A 22,030-nucleotide genomic window follows, 5' to 3' on the forward strand; every position below is an offset into this window, starting at 1 on the left:
TTTTGATTGGATCATCACGAAATTTTGGGTGTTCAACAGAGGAAAAACCTATTGATTTCCGTCGAAAGACATTGCGGTCTCTTCGGATATCCTACTGTTTACACGGAGACACCAAATAGAAGTCAAGGTCTAAGGGTGAAAAATTCCCTTTGGGAATGAAAGCCAATATTAAGTATATTAGGTAACCCAAAGGATCTCATAACTGATATTTCTGAGTTATGGCGTAATGATTTTTTTGCTTTATAGCTTTGTTTGATATTGTTTCATCATTTTCAGATGACATGTTTTCAGTTAAATAGAATTAGGAACCTTTTTGTAGAATATTTTGACCTTATTGCCCAGTTCCTTCCATGTCCGTTTTATTCTTGAACTGAAAAAGAAAAACAAGACGGGATTTTCTACATGAAAAAATTCAACAAAAATGTTCCTCCGAGAATATTATGTAGGCTCCAAAAAATTGATATTGTCACGTTTTCATTGCGCTTTATCAGTCTTACCCGTTCCTTTCTCAAAAAATCCGTATGTTTATGTGTTTCGGTACATTTCGTATAAGTTATTACTTATGTATGAAATACGGATGGTCATTATGATTATGATTTTTTATAACCTGATATTCCTGTATCATATTTTGAGGAGCTTTTACATAAGATAAGATAAAGTTTTTATTATAGGATGATTCCATAAAAATCAGTAAGGACATCAAAATCTAGAAACTCTTCGATCGAGTTTATTTTTGAAATTGTTTTGCTCGCTTTATGATCAAAAACGTCAGTTTTTTAAACCAAAAATTTAAATTTTGAATTTTTCTGTCCACCATTTCAGTAAAATCTAAAATTTGAAGCATTGTGGCGTTTTTTTTATTGGGATAGCGTTTGCAATTTTGTTTTTTCAAAAGTTTCTTGTTGAAGAAGTATATGAAAAATAACTTCGGTGGAGAATATCCACAAACAAGAAACAAGGGAACTGATGAGATCCAGTGGCGTGTATCGAAACTATAGTATTCCCTGCCTTACCCCTTGGCGAACAATGCCAAATCTTTTCCACTAATAAAATACATAGTTGTTTTAAAATATTAAAACAACAACAATGGGATTAAGCCAGACTATTTCGAAAAAATAAAATCTAAAACTTGTTACAAAATAGATCGATATGGGACTAGATTTGTATGTCCTTGATAAGCCCACAAAATATATGACAAACGGTTTATTAGTTTTCGAGCTAGATTTGGTACCACAAAACGCTTTTATAAAAACAAGTTTTCGTAGACGGCGATTTGTCAAAAAAACTTCGCATATATTTTTCAACAAAAAATTCAGAAAGCATATTAAGTTGTACTCTTTCAAATGAAGATAAATCTACAAAAAAAGTTTCGTAGTTTCGTAAGTTTCAATGGCTTTTCAACTGGGGTTCATCATTAAGGCTCTAGAAGCACAATAACATTTTGCCTTACATCCATTTTAAACCCTGATCATGAATTGCTTATAATTTTGACGGCATTCAGTTTTTTTTTATTTGTATTGCCCTTCATTTTCACATATTTTGAAGGCGTAAAGATTTTCGCACGGGGAAAAGTTCCTTCCAGAATATACTCGGGAAAAAGGTTAAACTGCCAAAAACTTGCCATGTTGTATTTTGTTGCTATTTTTGAATATAAGATTCAGCAGAAATATTATAAATGATTATTACTTCATACTTATGTTCTGTAGTTGAGTATTAAAAACCATTCTAAAGAATATGTTAGGAAAAACAAACAGATTAGCCTATATATATGGGCCGAAATATAAGAAAAAGTTAAACATTTGTCCACATTTTATTCAGTTTTAGTGGTATAGGAATTTACCCTCAGACTCAAATCGGAGTCGGATCCGAAGTCGTGAAAAAAAAACTGGTCTGGCGTCGTAGTCAAGCCAAAAATATCTCGACTCCGAAACCTTGGTTGCGTCTGACACCTTTTAGTTGGTCTGCTTTTTCGTTACCTTATGACTAGACAGTGGAATCCTATGCAAGCATATATGTTTAGGGTGGTCGTAGAGGAAATCTGATTAGACAGAAATTCGTTTTATCACAAAATAAAATGAATTAGGCCCAGTAATTTTTGCATATTTTGCATATCGTGCATATTTTGACATATTTTTGCATATTTGCATAACAGCATATGCAAAACTATATACAAGGATTTGTCGTCCCACCGAAATGGCTGAAACGTGGCATTAAGTCTTGGTTAGGGGTATGAACCTTTACACCTGACATTTGTCCGCATGGATCCACGTCTTCATATAGCCCCCTAGAACGGTACCTATCGATTTCCGATAATTTGAAGGTTGTGGCCTCAACATCACATTTAAATGGCTGACATTTGTATAAAGTCTTCGTTAGGAGTATAAAACTTTCCACTTGAAATTTGTCAGTATAGGTCCACGTCTTAATAAAGCCCCCATCGTTTCCGATAAAAAAAAAAACATTTTTCCTATCGCTTACGGGGACGCTTAACACAACTGAACGTACTTCAGCCCGTAAAAAACTATGTTCAAAGTTGGACAAAACACATTTTAACTTACATTTTGGAATAAAAATACCCTGTGATATCAATATTTTATTAGTTTGCTGGTTCTTGACTCCCATCGGCGGTTGGGAATACTAGGTTAGACGGCTGTTGAAGAATTTAACTATTTTCTTTATCTATCGGTGAAAAGATAAAGCCAAATTGCTTTACCCTTAAACTTACAATAAGCTATCAGGCAAACTGATATCTAGTTACTTGACAGCTACAGCACATCAATTGTAAAATGTAAGGAGTTCGGAGATTCCAAATAAAAACCTGAAAATCATGGAACTTAGAACGTTTAAGGTGGTCTTCAATAGTAGACTGGTTGGTTAGTTGTTGTTATTTCCTTGATATGTCTACCCAAATATTTTAGATCAATATTTGTAGATCATGGCCATTTCAACTAAATTAATAAAAGTTTATGTTTGATCTGAATTACTAATAAACAATATCATTATATATATTTTTAACTGCATAATTTCTCAATATTAATCTTCGTATATTTTTTCTTATATTATCAGGTAACGTTTTCTACTTTATTACGTAAGATGTTTTTATGGGTAAGTTCCACAATGGGAAAATTTAAACGATTTAATATTTGTTGGTTTTGCTTCAAATCAGCAAATGATGTCCCTTCTCCTAATACTATTTTAGGGTGAATCTTGAAACTTTAGAGTCAACTTTCAACATCTTTCCACTACAATATGTAGACAACCTAAAAAACAATTTGAGGGTGAATCAAAATTTTTATTTTATTTTTATTTTTTCACAAAAAATGCGCTGTTCCGTAAATACAAGTTTGAAAATAAAGAAAAAATTAAATGTATACAAAACAAACTTTTACGTGGCCTATCTTGAGAAACTGCACACAAAAATCTGTAGAAAGTTTTTATCTCTCGGGAAGGGAGTAAGGCTATGCATACTTTTAGTTGCTGCATAAAGGGAGAAGATACCAGTAGCAAAAAACGCGACATGACATAGACACCATAGCTGTAGAAAAAAACTATAATAGACCAGAGAAAAATCGAAGAAAATAAAAAAGATTATCTGTCGGTACCACACACTACAGCAAAATTGTGCTTTAAACTTTCGCCCATAGTTAGTTATAAGTGTCTTCTTTTCATATTATTTTTTGGTCAGATTTCCACTTTAATAGCTTTAAACCAACACCATTTTGTTATTGCAGTTCAAATGTTCTCCCTAGTGTCAGATTTTTTTCTAGTAGTTTCATAATAATAAATGTTGCTTAGACAGATCAATTTATTTTTGGATTTAAGATGCAGCTCTGCTGGCAATTGTACTGCATTTTTGCCCTGCATTATCTGATGCTGTATTTAAAGTTTCTTCACTTAAGCAAGACAATTAACTTACCCAAAGAAGAAAACTAATTCTTCTACAATAAAGATATTTCCAGCGAACAACATAATCAGTTGCTTATTTAAATCGTTGAAGAACCATTAATAATGGTGTTTGCCGGAAAAAGTGAACTCAAATTAGTTCTCGGTTATAAAGTTAAGTCAATGTAATTTATTTATCGGTTGATGAGTAATAGTGGAATTTATATCCAATTAGGTTATGATGATATTATGTTAGGGGCTAGTACCACTACCTGTGTGCATGTATGAACGACTTTGAATAAAGACGTCAAGATTATCACTATCGCTAGACGATGACGTCACGTAATCAGCAATAGCCGCCAGTACTGTCTTTTTCAGCCCGAAATCTGTTATTTAGAAATTTTCAGGGGAACTCTGACATCGGTCAGTAATCCAAGGCTTATCTGGTAATTAGGGTGACGTAGGGGTGGAAGATACCAAGGAACGGTCTTGACCGGTTGTAAAATGGCAAAGCCCAGGATTTATCTTAGTCCCCCTTTCATCTCAAGTGGACACTGACCTCCCCGTGGTGTCACCTGGGGACTGCCTTTAACACCAGTTAAAGGTAGTGAGCTAACATGTGCCGCGCGTTCACCCATAAGAACGTTAAAAACTTGGGTTTGGCGTCGCGTTAGTAACCCTCCCCTAGAAAAAACAGTCTACTATGAAAAAACGAAAGAAAAGAAAAACAAGCCCCTCTAATGTTGACGAACCCCGCAAACATTTTAAGGACCATGATCTGCGAATCTGCACCTGGAATGTTCGCACTCTTTATAGAGAAGGTGCAGTCTTCGCATTGGCAGACGTACTTGAAAAGTACAAGGCCGATATTACTGCCATACTGGCAATACGATGAATTGGGAAAGGCGTCACAACAACTTCTAAAGGTGACGCACTGTATTATAGCTGCCATGACGTAAAGCATGAGTTTGGTTGCGGATTCGTAGTTAGTCGGAGGCTAAAACATCTGGTATCCAGCCTCACCCCAGTGAATGAAAGACTTGCTGCAATTCGAATAAAAGCTAAATTCTTCAACATCAGCTTTATTTGCGCTCATGCTCCCACTGAAGAAAAGGACGAGCAAGCCAAAGATATATTTTACGAGGGCTTAGAAGAAACATATGACCGTTGCCCTGCCCATGACATTAAAATCATTCTAGGCGATTTTAATGCCATAATTGGAAAGGAGAATATCTTTGGTCCAACAGTCTGCAAATTCAGTTTCCCCAGTGAAACGTCTGACAATGGTATAAGGCTGATAGACTTTGCAGCTGCAAAAAACATGGAAGTTAGCAGTACCAGATTTAATCATATCGATATTCAAACACAACAGGTAGCCACAGTATATTTCACTCAACTAGCCCAATTGCTTATGAGGGCACGCCTTGTCCCGATAACATAACAACACAATGGCAAAATATTGCCCACTCCATACAAACAGCCGCAAAATCCATACTTGGATTCCAGAGACCTCCACAAAGGAATTCATGGTATGACCAGAAGTGTCGTGCTGCTACCGAAGAGAAAAATGCGGCATATAGTGCTACTTTACAATCAGTAGCAACGCGTAGCGCACGAGAGAGATATCGGGAGAAAAGGAGAGAAGAGAAACGTCTTGTCCGCAAGAAAAATAGAGAAATGGAAAAGCGGGAGTGTGAAAAAATCAAGATGTACAGGAGCCAGAATGAAGTCCGAAAATTCTACCAAAGAGTGAAACATGAAACAGATGGCTTTTGGTACAGGCACATCTTCCTATAGAGACCAGCAAGTTAATCTGGTAACAGATACAGATAGCGTGCTCAGGATATGGAAGGAACATTTTTCCAATAGTAGCGAAGACGATGATACCACAAATCCAATCCCAGAAGATGGTATAGAATGTATACCACCCGGCCAAGATGAGGTAAAAACAGCAATCAACCGGCTGAAGAATGATAAAGCAGCAGGAGCCGATGGCTTACCAGCCGAGCTGTTTAAAACCGGAGGCGACGCGCTATTAAGGTGTATGCATCAGCTAGTTAGCACCATCTGGCAGGAAGAACGCGTACCCGGCGATTGCAACCTGAGCATCCTGTGTCCCGTCCACAAGAAAGGAGATAAGACCGTATGCTCCAACTATAGGGGCATAAGTCTTCTCCCTATTGCCTACAAGATCGTGTCAGGGATATTGTGCAAACGACTAAAGCCAATGGTCAACGAAATAATTGGACCATACCAATGTGGCTTTAGACCTGGCAAGTCCACCATTGACCACATATTTACCCTGCGGCAAATCATTTAGAAGACCCAAGAGATGCAGATCAACACATATCACCTTTTTGTCGATTATAAAGCAGCTTTCGACAGTCCCCTCCGATCAAAGGTATTCCATGCAATGTCTGAATTTGGTATTCCCGCAAAGCTCATCCGGCTTTGTAAGATGACTCTAACTGATACTAGGTCCTCAGTTAAAATTGGAAAGAACCTCTTCGAAGAATTTTGTACCAAAAGAGGTTTCAGACAAGGAGACAGCCTTTCGTGTGACCTATTCAACATTTTGCTGGAAAAGGTAATACGAGATGCAAATGTCAAAAGAAATGGCACAATTTACAGCAATAGTCACATGTTACTTGCTTATGCTGATGACATAGACATAATAGGACGATCAGTAAAGGAAGTAATTGATACCTTTAGGAAGGTCGAAGGAGAATCTGCGAAAGTGGGTCTGGCGGTAAAAGGCGAAAAAACCAAACTGATGGTGACGACGCGCAAAGCGTCCATAGAGCTCGGACCAGCTGTGGAAGGTGGTACCCATAATTTTGAGGTAGTTAAAGACTTCGTCTACCTCGGCACTGCCATAAACACAACAAACAACATCAGTTGTGAAATAAGAAGAAGAATTGTATTGACCAACAGATGCTACTATGGTTTAAATAAGCAATTTAAAAACAAAGCCACATCTCGTCAAAGAAAAAAAAAACACTATACAAAACGCTGAAACTGCCCGTGCTAATGTATGGCTCCGAAGCATGGGTACTTGCACAAGCAGATAAGGCTGTGCTTGGTGTGTTTGAGAGGAAAATTCTTCGAAGGATCTACGGGCCGATTTGCGTTGACGGCGAATATCGACGTCGTATGAACCACGAAAGACATGAATATTGTTAAACGTATCGAGATTGCGTTGGTAGGCCATATCATAAGAATGAACGATGATGAACCCGCTAAAAAGGCGTATGAATACATGCCACATGGCGGTGCACGCAGAATTGCGAGGCCTAAGCTTCAATGGAGCATACAAGTGGATGAAGAAATAAAAAGGCACGGTATTCCAAAAAGCGAAGCGAAAAACAGAGAGAATTGGAGATCTTTTCTTAGTTCGGTCTATGGAACAAATGTTCTGTAATGGGCCAGCTAAGTAAGTAAGAAAGTAGTATCTTGTAATTAACAGAACGGATAATAGCATGTTTTTCCTGTTCTTCAGCCACTGAGAATAAGGAATAAGCCTTAACGTAGAGGAAGAGTTAAGTATTTTCATAAACGAAATTAAACTAATTGTTTCTATTTATTTCAATACAGTTTGTGGTGGAGAGGTTAAAACGTTGGACACCTAACGGTGTTCTTCCTAAAAATATAAATTTTAAAAATATAAAAATTTTTTGTATTATTTTCTATAAACAACCAATTTTTTTTATTATTTTTTAGAATGAAAATAAAATCTCCCACGCTCCTATGTAATAATAAATTAAATTCGCAAATGAACATAAAGATTCACATAAATGTTCATGATACAATCATCCACTTACACTTGGAAGACTCCGAATGACAACATACCCAGAAAACATATCTGACAAGAGTTTTTTCATATATTAATGAATGTGTCACCATTGTCATCTTCATAAAATAAAATATTCTATTCCACACCTTTACTGTCAGAGAAATCGCGACAAATGTGTGAAAGCGAGAAAGGAAGTACTACATAGCAGCAGGAAAAATACATGTCAATGACATTATAAAAAGCGGAAACGTATAAACACATGTGTTGACATGTTGTTTATGTCTCTAGCTGTGTCTTGTTTCTTTCCGACTTCTGTTCAGCATGTATTGTTAACACTCAACATTGACAACAGCGACAAGATATCGTTGGTGTTATTTTCGTTTTCCTGACTTTATGCCCTGTTAAGTTTCATAGAAATCTCCTGCCGACGACCCTATTCCATATAAATAAAAGATGGGGTAAAAAATCTTTAAATGGAATCATCAACTTCATTGGAAAGTGTCAAAGAAGAAGCAAAACAAATTACAACAAAAACTGTGTTACAAAAATACACAACATAAAGGTGCAAAATATTGGACATGAAACAATGACATAAGGGGTGTTGAATATTTTTCCGCCCTCTTTACTGGTTTAAGTGCTTTTTATGTTATGAACAAATGTGACATTTTTTCATTCACATTTACTGCTGTTTACTTGCAAGCTTTTGAAAATATAAACAGTAATAAAGTATGTCATAGTGAAATCAAAACAACATAAAATTGAAGAGTATTCGAACAACAAGTATAAACCAATATAAAATGTTTACTTCGTTCTGTTTTCATCGCAGGATAATAGGTTCAAAAGGCGTGGAAATAAATGTCATATGTGCTGTAATTCTTCATCTATACATAATCGCTAATTTAAGTCATATTTGGGCAAAACAGACTGACACCGTTTTATATATTTTAGGGGATATTTTAGGAGCACAAATGATGAAAGAAAAGGTCAATCCCTATAAAAATTTGTGGAGGAAATTTCCCAGCTGTCAAAACGGAGCGGTTACTGACGACTTCAGTTGAAAGTGGAACCAAAATAAATCCTCTATTAAAGTCGATCAGGGATGTTTTTGTTTTGGTTCTTCATAAAATGTACTAAAACCTAAAATATAACTTTTTATACCCTATACCACAATGTGTAACACCGCGAAATATTCGTCGGAGACCCCCAATGTGGTATACCAAACTTCATATCTCGACGAGATAAAGCGATTTTGAGATGTGTGTCCGTCCGTCCGTCTGTCCATCCGCCCGTCTGTCCATTATAAATTGTAAACACGCTCCAGGCCGCAATTATGGACCGATCGTCACGAAATTTTGTTTGGAGGTCGGGTTCAGATCAGAATAGATCCCTATTCTTATTGGTGATGATCGTAAAATATTTAGCATGTGAAATGGACCAAAAACATAATATTTATCCAATTTTCTAGCGGCTCTGTAGGTCTCAATAATAGTCCGATCAACGCCTAATTTTAAATAAGGTAAGTGTATATCACAAAGGAGAAGCTTGCAATTTGAGATGACGATCGGATAATATTTAGAGGGTTAAATGGACCAAAACTTTTGTGTGAAAATTGTGAAAATTTTTAATATACAGCTTATATCTTAATTCCTGGAAGTGACATTCCGGACAAGTGAGATATACTTGAAAGTGGAACGCTTGACCTTTCAATTGATGCCAATTATGTTGATGTGCATGATCAGATAACAGAGTTACAGCCTAATATATTCCGTTATTTGTTTGTAGTGTAATAATAAACTCGCTAGAAGTCGCAATTATACAAATATACATCGGTGTATAGGTCGAAAAAGATGACTACAATTTTGAATGATGATCTGATATTCTTTAGCGGGTGAAATTGACCATTACTTTTGTATGAAAAATATAAAAATTTTATTTTTGGTCGATATTTTAATTCCTTGACGACATATATATTTCGCAAAGTATCCTACATATGGGGAAAAACTACTGACCTTTCCTCTGATGTAAATTGCAATAAAGTGTTTGCTAGATAACTGGCCTATTGCCTAATACATAATGGGTTCTGTGTAGGGAACCACATTTTTATCCCATGCTACATATTGTCTCTCCAAAAGTTTATCCAACACCAAATATTCGTCCTAGACACCTTATTTGGTATGCCAAAATTCATATCTCGACGAGATAAAGCGATTTAGCGATGTGTGTCCGTACATTAAAAATTGTAAACAAGCTTAAGCCGCAGTTATGGACCGATTGTAACGAATTTTTTAAGGAGGTTGGGTTCGGGCCAGAATTGAAATGATTAGTTTTTGCTGATGATCGTGAAATGTTCAGGGAATGAAATGGACCAAAAACAAAAGATCTTATGATATTACAAGCGGACAAAGGGAAAAAAACCGTGGCAATGTACAGGGAAGACTATAAAAATAAGATGGAAATACTTCTACAAGATAAATCAACATACAAGATTCAAAGAAACGATCCAACCACAAAGCTGTTAAAAACAAACAACAATTTAGTTTCAATTTTGTACAAAAACAACTACATAAACCATTTTGAGAGGAAAACATTACAATGCCCAGCTGCAAATGCTCCACGTATATACGGACTACCAAAAATACACAAACCAGGTGTACCCTTAAGACCAATTGTATCGTCAGTTAATGTCCCATGCTACGAGTTATCAAAGTACTTGGGGAAAATATTAAAAAACATAATATCAGATAACTACAACATAAAAAATTCCGTTCAATTAAAGAAAAATCTCCAAAACATTAAACTTGACGATTCCGAAGTCTTAGTATCATTTGATGTAGTATCTTTATTTACTAATATTCCGGTACATACAGCTATAAAAATCATCATGGAAAAATGGGAACGCATCAAAAATTTCACGGAAATTCCAAGAAAGCTATTTCTCCAAATCCTACAGTTTTGTCTAAAAGACAATAATTACTTTGTGTTCGAGAACAAAATATACAATCAAGTTTTTGGCATGCCTATGGGGAACCCACTGTCACCTACAATAGCAGATATAGTTTTAGATCAATTACTTGACGACACACTAGCTGAGCTAAGAAATATGGACATAAATATCAAATACATAACTAAATATGTAGATGATATTTTAGCGATAATAAACAAGGACGATGCTGAAAAAATTCTACTTACTCTCAACAATTACCACGAAAAAATACAATTTACTATTGAAAAAGAAAACGACAATACAATTCCATACTTAGATGTTAAACTAACCAGGAGTGGAGAAAATATTATTTTTGATTGGTACACAAAGGACACCTCATCTGGAAGACTCATTAACTTCAATTCTACGCAACCAAAAACACAAATAATTAACACAGCCAAAAACTTAATTCATCGCGTACTAATTATTAGTGATAAAAAATTCCATAAGAAAAATGTTATTAAAATTACGGAAATATTGAAGAATAACAGTTTTCCCAACAACCTCATTAAAAACCTCATTGATGAAACCAAAAGAAAGATTAAAAATGACGAAAACACAATATCTGCTAATGCTACCATAATGTCCAATGATAACATAGAACAAAAACGTTTTTACAGTGTAAGATACATTCCTGGTCTTTTTGACAACCAGCAGTTACGAAAAATAATAAATAACAACAACGTCAACTTCGCATACAAAGCAAATACAACACTAGACCAAATATTCACAAAAACCAAAACTCCAATTGATAAACAACAACAAAACAATGTTGTTTACCAAATACAGTGCAATGGAAAACCAAACGAAAGCTGTAACAAGATCTACATTGGTACAACAAAAAGAACACTCAATACAAGAATGGGAGAACACAAGCAGGACATTGATAAACGAAAAGAAACAACTGCATTGGCGCAACATGCATTGACTACTGGCCATTCACCAGATTTTGACAACATAAAAATACTTGACAAAGAGAGAGTCGAAAGAAAGAGATTATTAATTGAAAGCTTACACATACAACAAAACATCAATAGAACGATCAATTTAAAAGAGGATACTGATAACATCAGCTCCAGTTACGGAATTGCAATGATGAAAAACAGACGTGATATTAGTTCTAAGCCTTGTTAATTGTATTTTATATTTCATAAATGTTATAAAATCCAATGAAAACTTGTTTTAGAATAATATTGTAAGTATTTATATGGTTGAAATTCGGTGTGTTTTTCAAATGATGAATTTGTAAAAAATTATTTATTTAAATAGACGAAATTCCCCTGATGAAGTCGCCATAACCGTGACGAAACGTTGGGAATAAATGCAATAAATTCTTGTTTTATTTGCAAAAAATCTCAGAGGTCAATCAGCTAACAAAACTCAAAAACAAACATAAATTGAATTTGACCAAAAATCAACAACAATACAAAATTTTAACCAATTTTATAGCGGCTCTGTAGGTCAAACTAATAACCCGCAAAATTTTAAACAAAGTTTGAGTTTAAGCTTCAAAAGCAACAATACCTTCAAAATTGCAGCAATATACTCTCCACCCAGACATACCATAAAGGAGATGGAATACTCACAAATATTAAATACATTAGGAGATCATTTTATACTAGGTGGTAATTTCAATGCAAAAAACAAACTATGGGGTTCAAGAATAACAAACCCAAAGGGCTATGAGCTATATAAATCCATAAAAAATAATGCATGCCTAGTATTATCAGGAAACGAGCCCACTTACTGGCCTTCAAACCCGAATCTAGTACCAGATTTAATTGATTTCTTTATTGTAAAAAACATTTCAATCAGGCATACAAATATTCAAAACTACGTGGGTTTGTCTTCAGACCATTCTCCCGTCATACTTACTGTTGGTGACAAGATTCTCGAGAAACCTTTGCCACCCAAGATTGTCAACAAATAAAACTAAATGGGATTTATTCAGATTCCTGCTCGACCAAAAAATCAACCTAGACTTTTCCATGAAAACACAGGAAGATATAGATAATGAGGTAGACAAACTAATCCTAGCAATTCAAGAGTCTTGTTGGGAAAGCACGCCAGTAAGCAATTACAGAAATTACGGAGGCAAAATTTATCCAAAAGCAGTACGAGATCTAATATCAAAAAAGCGCAAAGCAAGAAAAATCTGGCAGAAAAACAGAAAACCTGAAAATAAGAGAATTTTTAATCACAATTAAAGTACGTAATGAAAGAAACAGAAAACTGTCAAATGACTGATTACCTTAGCAAGTTAACAGCTACTAAAGAAAGTAATTACAGTCTTTGGAAAGCCACAAAGCATTTAAACCACGTTAAGCCTAAGATACCGCCAATAAAAAACAGTAGTGGAATTTGGATCAAAACTGATCAAGAAAAAGCAGAGCTTTTTGCTACACACTTTGAAGATATATTCAGTCCACCGCCTAGGCAATCGATTCATGAAATAGAAGGAATTTCTCCGAAAATTGACTATGAGACAATCGAAAAAGTAACACTTGGGGAACTGAAAATGGTTATATATAAAGATATATCAAATAAGAAATCTCCTGGATATGACTTAATAACAGCAAAAATTTTAAAGAAGCTCACAGAAAAGGCTATTCGAAAACTCATGTATATTATAAATGCTTGTTTTAGGCTCAAGTATGTACCATTACAATGGAAAGTAGCTGAGATAATTGTTGTTGCAAAAACCGGGTAAACCACCAAATGAGTTGAAATCCTACCGACCGATATCGCTTCTCCCAATATTATCAAAAATATTTGAAAAGCTTCTTGTCAAAAGGTTAAAGAACATATGCTTCAGAAGAAATCTAATCCCATCGCACCAATTCGGATTCAGAGAGGAACATACCACAATACAGCAAGTTCATAGAATCGTTAACATAGCTGAAACTGCAATCGACAAAAAAGAAATCTGCTCCGCAGTATTTTTGGACGTGAGCCAAGCTTTCGATAAGGTATGGCACAAAGGCCTTCTATTCAAATTATATAAATACTTACCACTACAATTTGATGAAATACTAAAATCTTATTCAAATGATCGCTACTTCCGTGTTAAAATTGAAACTGAGTACTCATTACTCAAACCAATAAAAGCTGGTGTGCCCCAAGGAAGTGTCCTTGGCCCACTTCTTTATCTCATATATACTCGGGATATGCCCATAACGCCGGACTCCTATATGGCGACATTTGCAGATGATACTGCAATATTATCATGCGGCAAAACTGAAGAAGTTGCAACTAATAAACTTAAAATTGCGCTATCGAATGGTGTAAATTGGACGAAAAAAATGGAGAATTCAATTAAATGAAAGCAAGTCCATCCATATGCTCTTCACAACCAAAAACAACATACAACCATCACCGTTGTTCGTAAATGGCATTAAGATCCCATATGCTAATACAGCAAAGTATCTAGGGATGACGTTAGATGCGAAAATCAAGTGGAAAGAACACATCAAGAAAAAAGTTCAGGAAATAAAATTGAAATTAAACCAGCTAAAATGGATTTTCACAACAAAATCCAATGTATCTATTACAAATAAAATTCTCGTGTATAATCAAATAATAAAACCCATATGGTCATATGGTATTCAACTGTAGGGCTGTGCAAAAGAACACGACATCCAAAAGTTCCAAAAATTACAAAATCAAATATTGCGATCTATTGTAAAAGCTCCTTGGTATATACGCAATAGTGATCTCCACAGAGATCTTGGTGTAAAGTTGGTCACAGAGGAAATAAGTAAGCAAACTCAAACATATGCCACAAAAAATCGCTATCATAAAAATAATTATATGAGGAATATCTATAATGAACACGTGGAAGGAAATATCAGAAGATTAAGAAGAACACGGCCAATGGATTTAGCCTAGATATACCGCTTATTCATTAGAGTATAATTATTGAATTATTTACTCACCACAAATGTCAACATATGCTAAATATTCATGTAAATATAGTAATATTACTTGATGAGCCTTGAACTCAGTTGTAATAAAGGAAAAAAAAAGTTTGAGTTTATGATGAAGAAGATCAGATAATACTTAGCGGGTTAAATGGACTGAAACTTTTGTGTGAAATTGGTAAAAATTTCAATAACGTAGCGGTTAAACAACGGAAGTAGTAGTACTACATAAGTGGTCTCATTACATTTTAGTTTGTGTGAACTAAATTTTCCTGGTACAAAAATGTATTTGTCATGCTAGATAACTTTTTGGTTTTGGTCATAAGTATTATACATTACATCTCTGATATTTGATAAATAAATTTTCACAATCATTGAAGAGAAGTTCCGTGGAGTGGTATAGGGTATCCCATGGTCGGCTCCGTCCGACTATAGACTTTTCTTACTTGTTTATATTTAATTTTTTTTTTGACAATTTTAAAAAAAATGCTTTTATATTGGTTTTCCTTATATTAAATTTAATCTACAACACCGAATGCTGCACGCTGCGAGTATAACTCAACGTTAAAAGGTAATTTTGTCTTTGTCAGAAGTATGGTTAACTTTCTTTGGTTAGTACGAGTGTTTTTGATTAGTTCTTCTGGAGAATACAATTCCAATATATATTTTTTCTTTGTTTTCCTCCATTATTACAGATACCCTACTAAACTTGTAAAAACAACAACCATTACATTTTAGAGAAACACACATGCGACTTAATAACATGGAATGAGTTTTTGTTTTGTTTTCATAAGAAAACTCTAAAGCAAAATAATAAAAAAATATACAAAATGACGACGGAAGGTTGATGGAGCAAAATGTTTACCATAACTTATATATGTATGTATGGAATGATTTTGAACGATATGGTGATCACACCAATGTTTTCTTATAAAAAGGAACAAAGCAAATACATAAAGGCCAGTAATAATATGAAACACAGCAAAAGTCACCTGATGTAAATTAAGGAATAAGGTTTGTGATTAAGGGTTTATGGCACGAATAAAGCCATTTTTATGAATTTCTTACAAGACAACTACCAAGCTTTTTTAGAAGATTTTCTTTTCATCGGAAAGGTCGTCACACCTTGAGCCACTTTCGGAATTTTTGTGAAATGAAACACTGTTTTTACTAAAGCAGTTTGTGGCGACCACTGTAGCTTGCAAACGAATTAACATTAAATAAATAATTCAGCACCGTGGTGCAATGGAATGCACGCCTGCCTCGCACGCTGAAGACCGTGGGTTCGATTCCCCGGCCAGCCAAACACGCCGTTCGGACTCGGCGATAAACCGTAGGTCCCATATCATTGAGCTAATATGAATCGGGGTGCACTCATTGATATGAGAGAAGTCTCCCTTGCGCCTTCTGTGATGTAAACGTTTTTCAAAACAATAGAAGTGAATAATTCTCTTTTTAATCGATGCAGGGACGTAGCTAGGATTTCATTTCGGGGGGCCCACCTGACCAAAATTTTGAAAGTTCATGTTAGAGAATTTTTTTTATTTAGCAATGGCGTAAACCTTATTTTAGACTTATATTACATACATACATATGTTCCCACAACATCCCCGAAGGGACAAGGGAGACTTCCCTCATATCAATGAGTGCATGCCGACTCATATTGGCTCAATGATATGGGACCTACTTTTTATTGCCGAGTCCTAACGGCGTGTCTTACGACACCACTTGTAGAGAAGTTTTTCATGGCTTAAATACTCAGGAAATGTCGCCAGCATTACTGATGAAATAACTTTCATTATTATACCCTCCACCATAGTATGGAGGGTATATTAAGTTTGTCATTCTGTTTGTAACACATCGAACTAATCATTTACGACCCTATAAAGTATATATATTCTTGATCAGGATAAAATTCTAAGACGATCTAGCCATGTCCGTCTGTCCGTCTGTCTGTCCGTCTGTTGTAATCACTCTAGCGTCCGCAATAATTGAGATAGAGTGCTGAAATTTTGCACCCGAGGGTCTTTTTTCCATAGGCAGGTCAAGTTCGAAGATGGGCTATATCGGTCCACTTTTTGGTATAGCCTCCATATAACGGTACCTCCGGATTTGAGGTATTTTGACGTTCTTCGCCACATTTACAGACCGAATTGGCTATAATTTGGGATTTAGGGTTCCTAGTGATCAACAAACTTATATCCTAAAGGATATGGGCATAGGTCCATGTTTAGGTATAGTCCCCATATAGCGGTACCTCCCGATTTTTGGTATTTTGAAAATTTTAGTCACAATGTTTAACCGAACTATCTGCAATTTGACATTTGAGGTTCTCAGTGGTCATGAAATATCTCCACCAAACATCGTCAACATAGGTTCATGTTTTGGTATAGCCACCATATAACGGTACCTCCCGATTTTCGGTATTTTGAGAATTTTAGCCACAATTTTTAACCGAACTATCTGCAATTTGACATTTGAGGTTCTCAGTGGTCATGAAATATCTGCACGAAACATCGTCAACATAGGTGCATGTTTTGGTATAGCCCCCATATAACGGTACCTCCCGATTTTCGGTATTTTGAGAATTTTAGCTACAATTTTTAACCGAACTAGCTGTAATTTGCCATTTGAAGTTCTCAGTGGTCATGAAACATCTCCACCACGCATCGTCAACATAGGTCCATGTTTTGGTATAGCCCCCATATAAAGGTATCTCCCGATTTTCGGTATTTTGAGAATTTTAGCTACAATTTTGTCTATTCAAAAATAATCGTCAATATATGTCCATTGTTTTGGTATATCCCCCCATGTAACTGTGCCGCCCGATTTTCGGGAATTTTCAGTGGTCACGAAATTTTTTCACTAAAATTCGTTTGAGGGTCTACATTGTTTTGATGAAACTACCCTCAATTTGTCTGTTGAAGTTCCCTGCAGCTATAAAACTTTTCCGCCCCGTAGGTGGTACCTTTCACCTAGCTGAACACATTTTTTTAGATTATTTTAGATTAGATAACGCTGTGCAACAAAATGGAGGTGAAAGTCTGGGGCACGGAAAATTGCTCTTGGGGAAGAAAGGCCTTGGTGAGTATATTATGAACCCCGAAGGACAGATCCGCCGTGAGTCGAACTTCCGCGTTATGGCGTGATGACATTTTTGTTAGAGACCCTGTGGCCATCAGGAATTAGCTTTATATCTTTGTTCACTGTTGCTTAAGTGCTCTACAAAAACAACAAACAAAGATATAATGCTAATTCATGATGGCTTACAGGGTCTCTTGCAAAAACTTCATCACGCCATAACGCGGAAGTTCGAATCACGGCGCATCTGTCCTTCGTGGTTTTTAATATACATACACCAAGGGCTTTTATCTCCAAAAGGAATTATCTCTGTCCCAACATTTGGTTCACAGTGTAATTTAAGCAATAGTGGGAGGCAGTAGGAGTCTAACCATTGTCGAAAAGTTGTTCCACCTAAAATTGTAAAAGGACCCTAATTATTCCATTTTAATTAAGACTATTTTATGGTGGAGGGTATAAAAAGTTCGGCCCGGCCGAACTTAACGACTTTTTACTTGTTTTTTAATTAAAATGGCGTAAGACTTCTTGGCCAATCTCCCCTTGTTTTTAGAACTTTTTGAAAATATATTAGAGTTAAAATATGTTCAAAACAATGGATATATTAATACTCGTAATCGCATATATTGTTAGGTGTATCATTTATCAAATAACTCACAACCATAGTCAATGTTTTGTAATTCAGTGATTTCACTTCGGTAAGACCAAAAGAAAGAGTATACAATCGGAAAACCTTAGAAATATCTTAAAATTTAATTTTTTTGTTTACATGGAATGTTGAGGACCTTTCCTTTGTTTTCTTCTTCACAAAAGTTCAATATCACGGTTTCAATTTTCCACTCCGATTGCGTAATTTATGGAAGGAAAATGGGATTAGTAGAGAATTCATTTGTGAATTTAGGTAGAATTTAGGAGTTGAGTTGAGTTTTAGAGATATCAGCATGAAAATTTTTGCTAACTCAGAAAACGCATTGTTTTGAGTTATGCCCCTCTTTGAGTAAATGAGCGATATGTAGGCTACTTTGCCGGTATATGCCCTCCAGGAATTAGAACATGGACCAAAATAAAATTTGTATATATATATTATAAAAGGAAATGGTGTTACTTACTACGCTTATAACTCAAGAACCGCTGAACTGATTTTGACAATGGTATTATGGCAGAAAAGGATAAAACCTAAAAAAAAAATCGCGAAAATCGGCGAAAAATTTGCAAAAATATTTTTGAAAAAAATCAATTTTCCACCCATTTCTATCGAGTTTCGTGTTTGGCGTGTACAGTTTTTGGGGAAAATTGTATATCCACCTGCTGTGAGGCTCCATTGTACGCCTCTGTTTTGTCAAGTTGTGTAGAAATATTGTATTCAAAATCAAATCGATCTTTATATATTTTCAAGCGTCTTTTTAGAAAATTAACAGCGAACAAATGGTTAAAAGGAGAGAGAGTTTAGTTTAGAGTTTGAAAAGATTAGTAGTGGTTTCGGTCAGATTCCGATTGAAAAGATGAAGATGATAACGCCGAAAGTGGTTTCCACAGCTTTGAGGAAAAGAGTACAAAATCCACACAATTTGGGTTATTTAAAAAATCGAGAGCTCGGAGGTAATTTCGTTGGAAGTGAGGTTGCCGCAGATATGAAAGCCCTTGATGGGTATACTAAGAACCTAAAAGGAAATTTTCGCCATAGGTCAAGTTTCTGAGATATCGCGCGATGAAGTTTTTGATTTTTTTTCCTATAATACTTTGGAAAAGAGCTCCATATCTCTGTTTGGCGTTGTTGTAGCTTCATTTTGAGGTGACATGTCTTCAGCCAAATCGATTGGCGAATCTTTTTGCCAAAAAGAATTTTTCACCCCCCAGCCTTTGATCTCCATATTTGCGCGTACTGACATTTTTGCTTAAAAACGGTTTAAGAAAACGGTTTTTTTGTTCTAGAACTGCAACTAGCAAAGTTTCATAAGCGAATTAATTTAGTTTGATTGACCACTCTATAAGCTTTTTAATGGTATACATATAAGTTTAATCGGTTACTTAAAACCGGTTCAAATATCGGTACTAATGTCGGAATAACCGGTTCAAAAACTGAGATAACCGGATCTATCCTCCAAGAAAATTTGTTATTAACATGTTCATTAATACAAGAGCTATTTGTGGTAAATATTTCAGAAGCACCCCAGATGTCTACATAAGCAATACCGATTGGTTATGTCTACATACCTATGCATAACCAATAACGAATATACAGAAAAACAAAACATAGTTTATTTCTGAACCAAAACCGATTAAATGTCAAAAAGGACAATGAAAACGGGACAAAATTGATTAGTTGTCAAAGAGAACCGTACCTAAAATCTTCTGAGCAACATTTTCGTAGAATATTTGGATGCTGAAAAATCTCATCTTGTGGTACTTTCACTACGGTTCAAGAAATAAAGGACGAAAAGGCAATGAAAGGAATTGAGTTAGAAGAATGAAATGTTCTACAAAAAGATTCGTCAATCGATTTGGCTGAAGACATGTCACCTCAAAATGAAGCTACAACAACGCCAAACAGAGATATGGAGCTCTTTTCCCAAGTATTATAGGAAAAAAAATCAAAAACTTCATAGCGCGATATCTCAGAAACTTGACCTATGGCGAAAATTTCCTTTTGGGTTCTTAGTATACTCATCAAGGGCTTTCACATTCAAAAGAAATTTTCCACCCCCCAGACTTTGAGTTCCATATTGTGTCATAGTGTAATTTGTATGGGACCAAAGGTGAATTTTCACGAAATTTCTCTAAGGGCCACATTTATTGTATTGGATTTCAGTATAAGGCTATATTATAGGGCCCCAATTGGCCAAATATCAAAATCGTACCCGATTTACATACATTTTTGTAGGATTTATTTTCTAGCCACAGCTATGAAGTGGTAAAATTTTCTCATCGATTGGACAATAAATGTTGCAGTAAATTAGAATAGTAAATAAGAACATCTTCGAAAGATCAACTTCCTATTTATGTCGTATAAAATTGGAGCAGTACCAGATGTATATTGATACTGTCTACGTCCTATTATGATACCAACAAATTATGTCCCCACTGAAAAGGAGTATGAGTTAAATCAGATTAGTTTCCATAGAGCTGGAAGGCAATTACAAATGGCTAAATATTTACATATGTACGTGTATCGAAAAAGTATGATATTCAAAATTGGAAAGAAAAAAGCAAGAAATCAGAGGTACTGGAAATTTTTTTAGAAGCATTATGTGACAATGCTGCGACTCAGAAGTTTTTATTTTTGGCACCAAATCCGTAATGTAACATGACCTGGAAATTAAATACAGGGCGACCAAGTAATCGCATGAGGATAGTCACGTGTTAGTGTGACAAGACTTCAAGCTTCCGAAACACACAAAGAACGACAACTGATAGAATAGCTCTGCTGAATTGTGCAGTCAAGTGAATAAACAATTACCAGAGCCATAGCATCTAATTCCGAACTTGCAATGCAAGTAAAATTCGGGAGATCGCTTTAAACCAGCGTCTCCCATAATATTCCCTTCAATACTAAAGCATGTGCGTATGCATGGGTGAAAAAAACAACAACCACGTGATGTTCATCGTTTGTTTATGTACACGTACACTGTACGTGAGAGAGAGAAGCAAATGCAAAAACAAATCAGTGGGCGCCCTCACTATACTGTCATACAACGAAGCGCGTCCCTGCTATAAACAGAGAAAAACAGACGAAGGTGGTTACATGATAACGATCGGATCCCTATGCTCAAAATAGGTTATGAGCACTATTAACACAACAACTCCCGCCGGAAAAAAAATAATTTCACGTCCATTACTTGTTGCTACTTACATAATATGTATTTTACATATGCGTTGTCACTGTTACACATACATATACATTAAATGACAACACATATGTAAAAAGCAGATCGTGTAAAGTAGCCATTAGTAAAGAAGCACTAAAATGTTCTATATCATAATAAATTATCAAATGGTAAGTAGTCATCAAATGACTTAAATTGAAGGAAGTATTACAAATTATCATTGACTCAATCCGAAATTTAAGTTAAACAACATCAATTTGGTTCTTCGTCTTCTTTCCATTATAGGAAATCTTTGATTCATAAATTTTAAATGACACAATATAAGACCATGCTTTTTGAATTTAACTAATTCGCTTATGCGCCATTGGAATTCAAATATTCGGCATTAAATTAAAATCCCTACCATCGTATTCCTTCCTTCGTACTAAATTGTTTGAGTGAAATATCACGTTCAGTGGTGAAAACAAGGACTTCAGAAAACCATCGATTGAATATGAACGAATAGGGGCGTTATTATATTACATTGCTTATTTTTTATGTTCATCGCAAA

At 35.3% G+C, this 22,030-nt stretch overlaps 1 protein-coding gene across 1 annotated transcript in view; it reads left to right on the top strand.

The window, feature by feature from the left end:
* Positions 1 to 3,071: 3,071 nt before the first annotated feature.
* LOC141397121 (uncharacterized) overlaps positions 3,072 to 22,030 on the top strand; it is an 84,188-nt gene continuing 65,229 nt past the window's right edge. The window contains exon 1 of the mRNA XM_073973044.1: positions 3,072 to 3,105. Within this exon, the coding sequence (XP_073829145.1) occupies positions 3,094 to 3,105 (12 nt within the window). The 5' untranslated portion in view covers positions 3,072 to 3,093. The remainder of the gene's footprint in view (positions 3,106 to 22,030) is intronic.

The sequence above is a fragment of the Musca autumnalis genome, unplaced genomic scaffold, assembly GCF_047663935.1.
Source record: "Musca autumnalis isolate F117 unplaced genomic scaffold, ASM4766393v1 scaffold_3, whole genome shotgun sequence".
NCBI lineage: Eukaryota > Metazoa > Arthropoda > Insecta > Diptera > Muscidae > Musca > Musca autumnalis.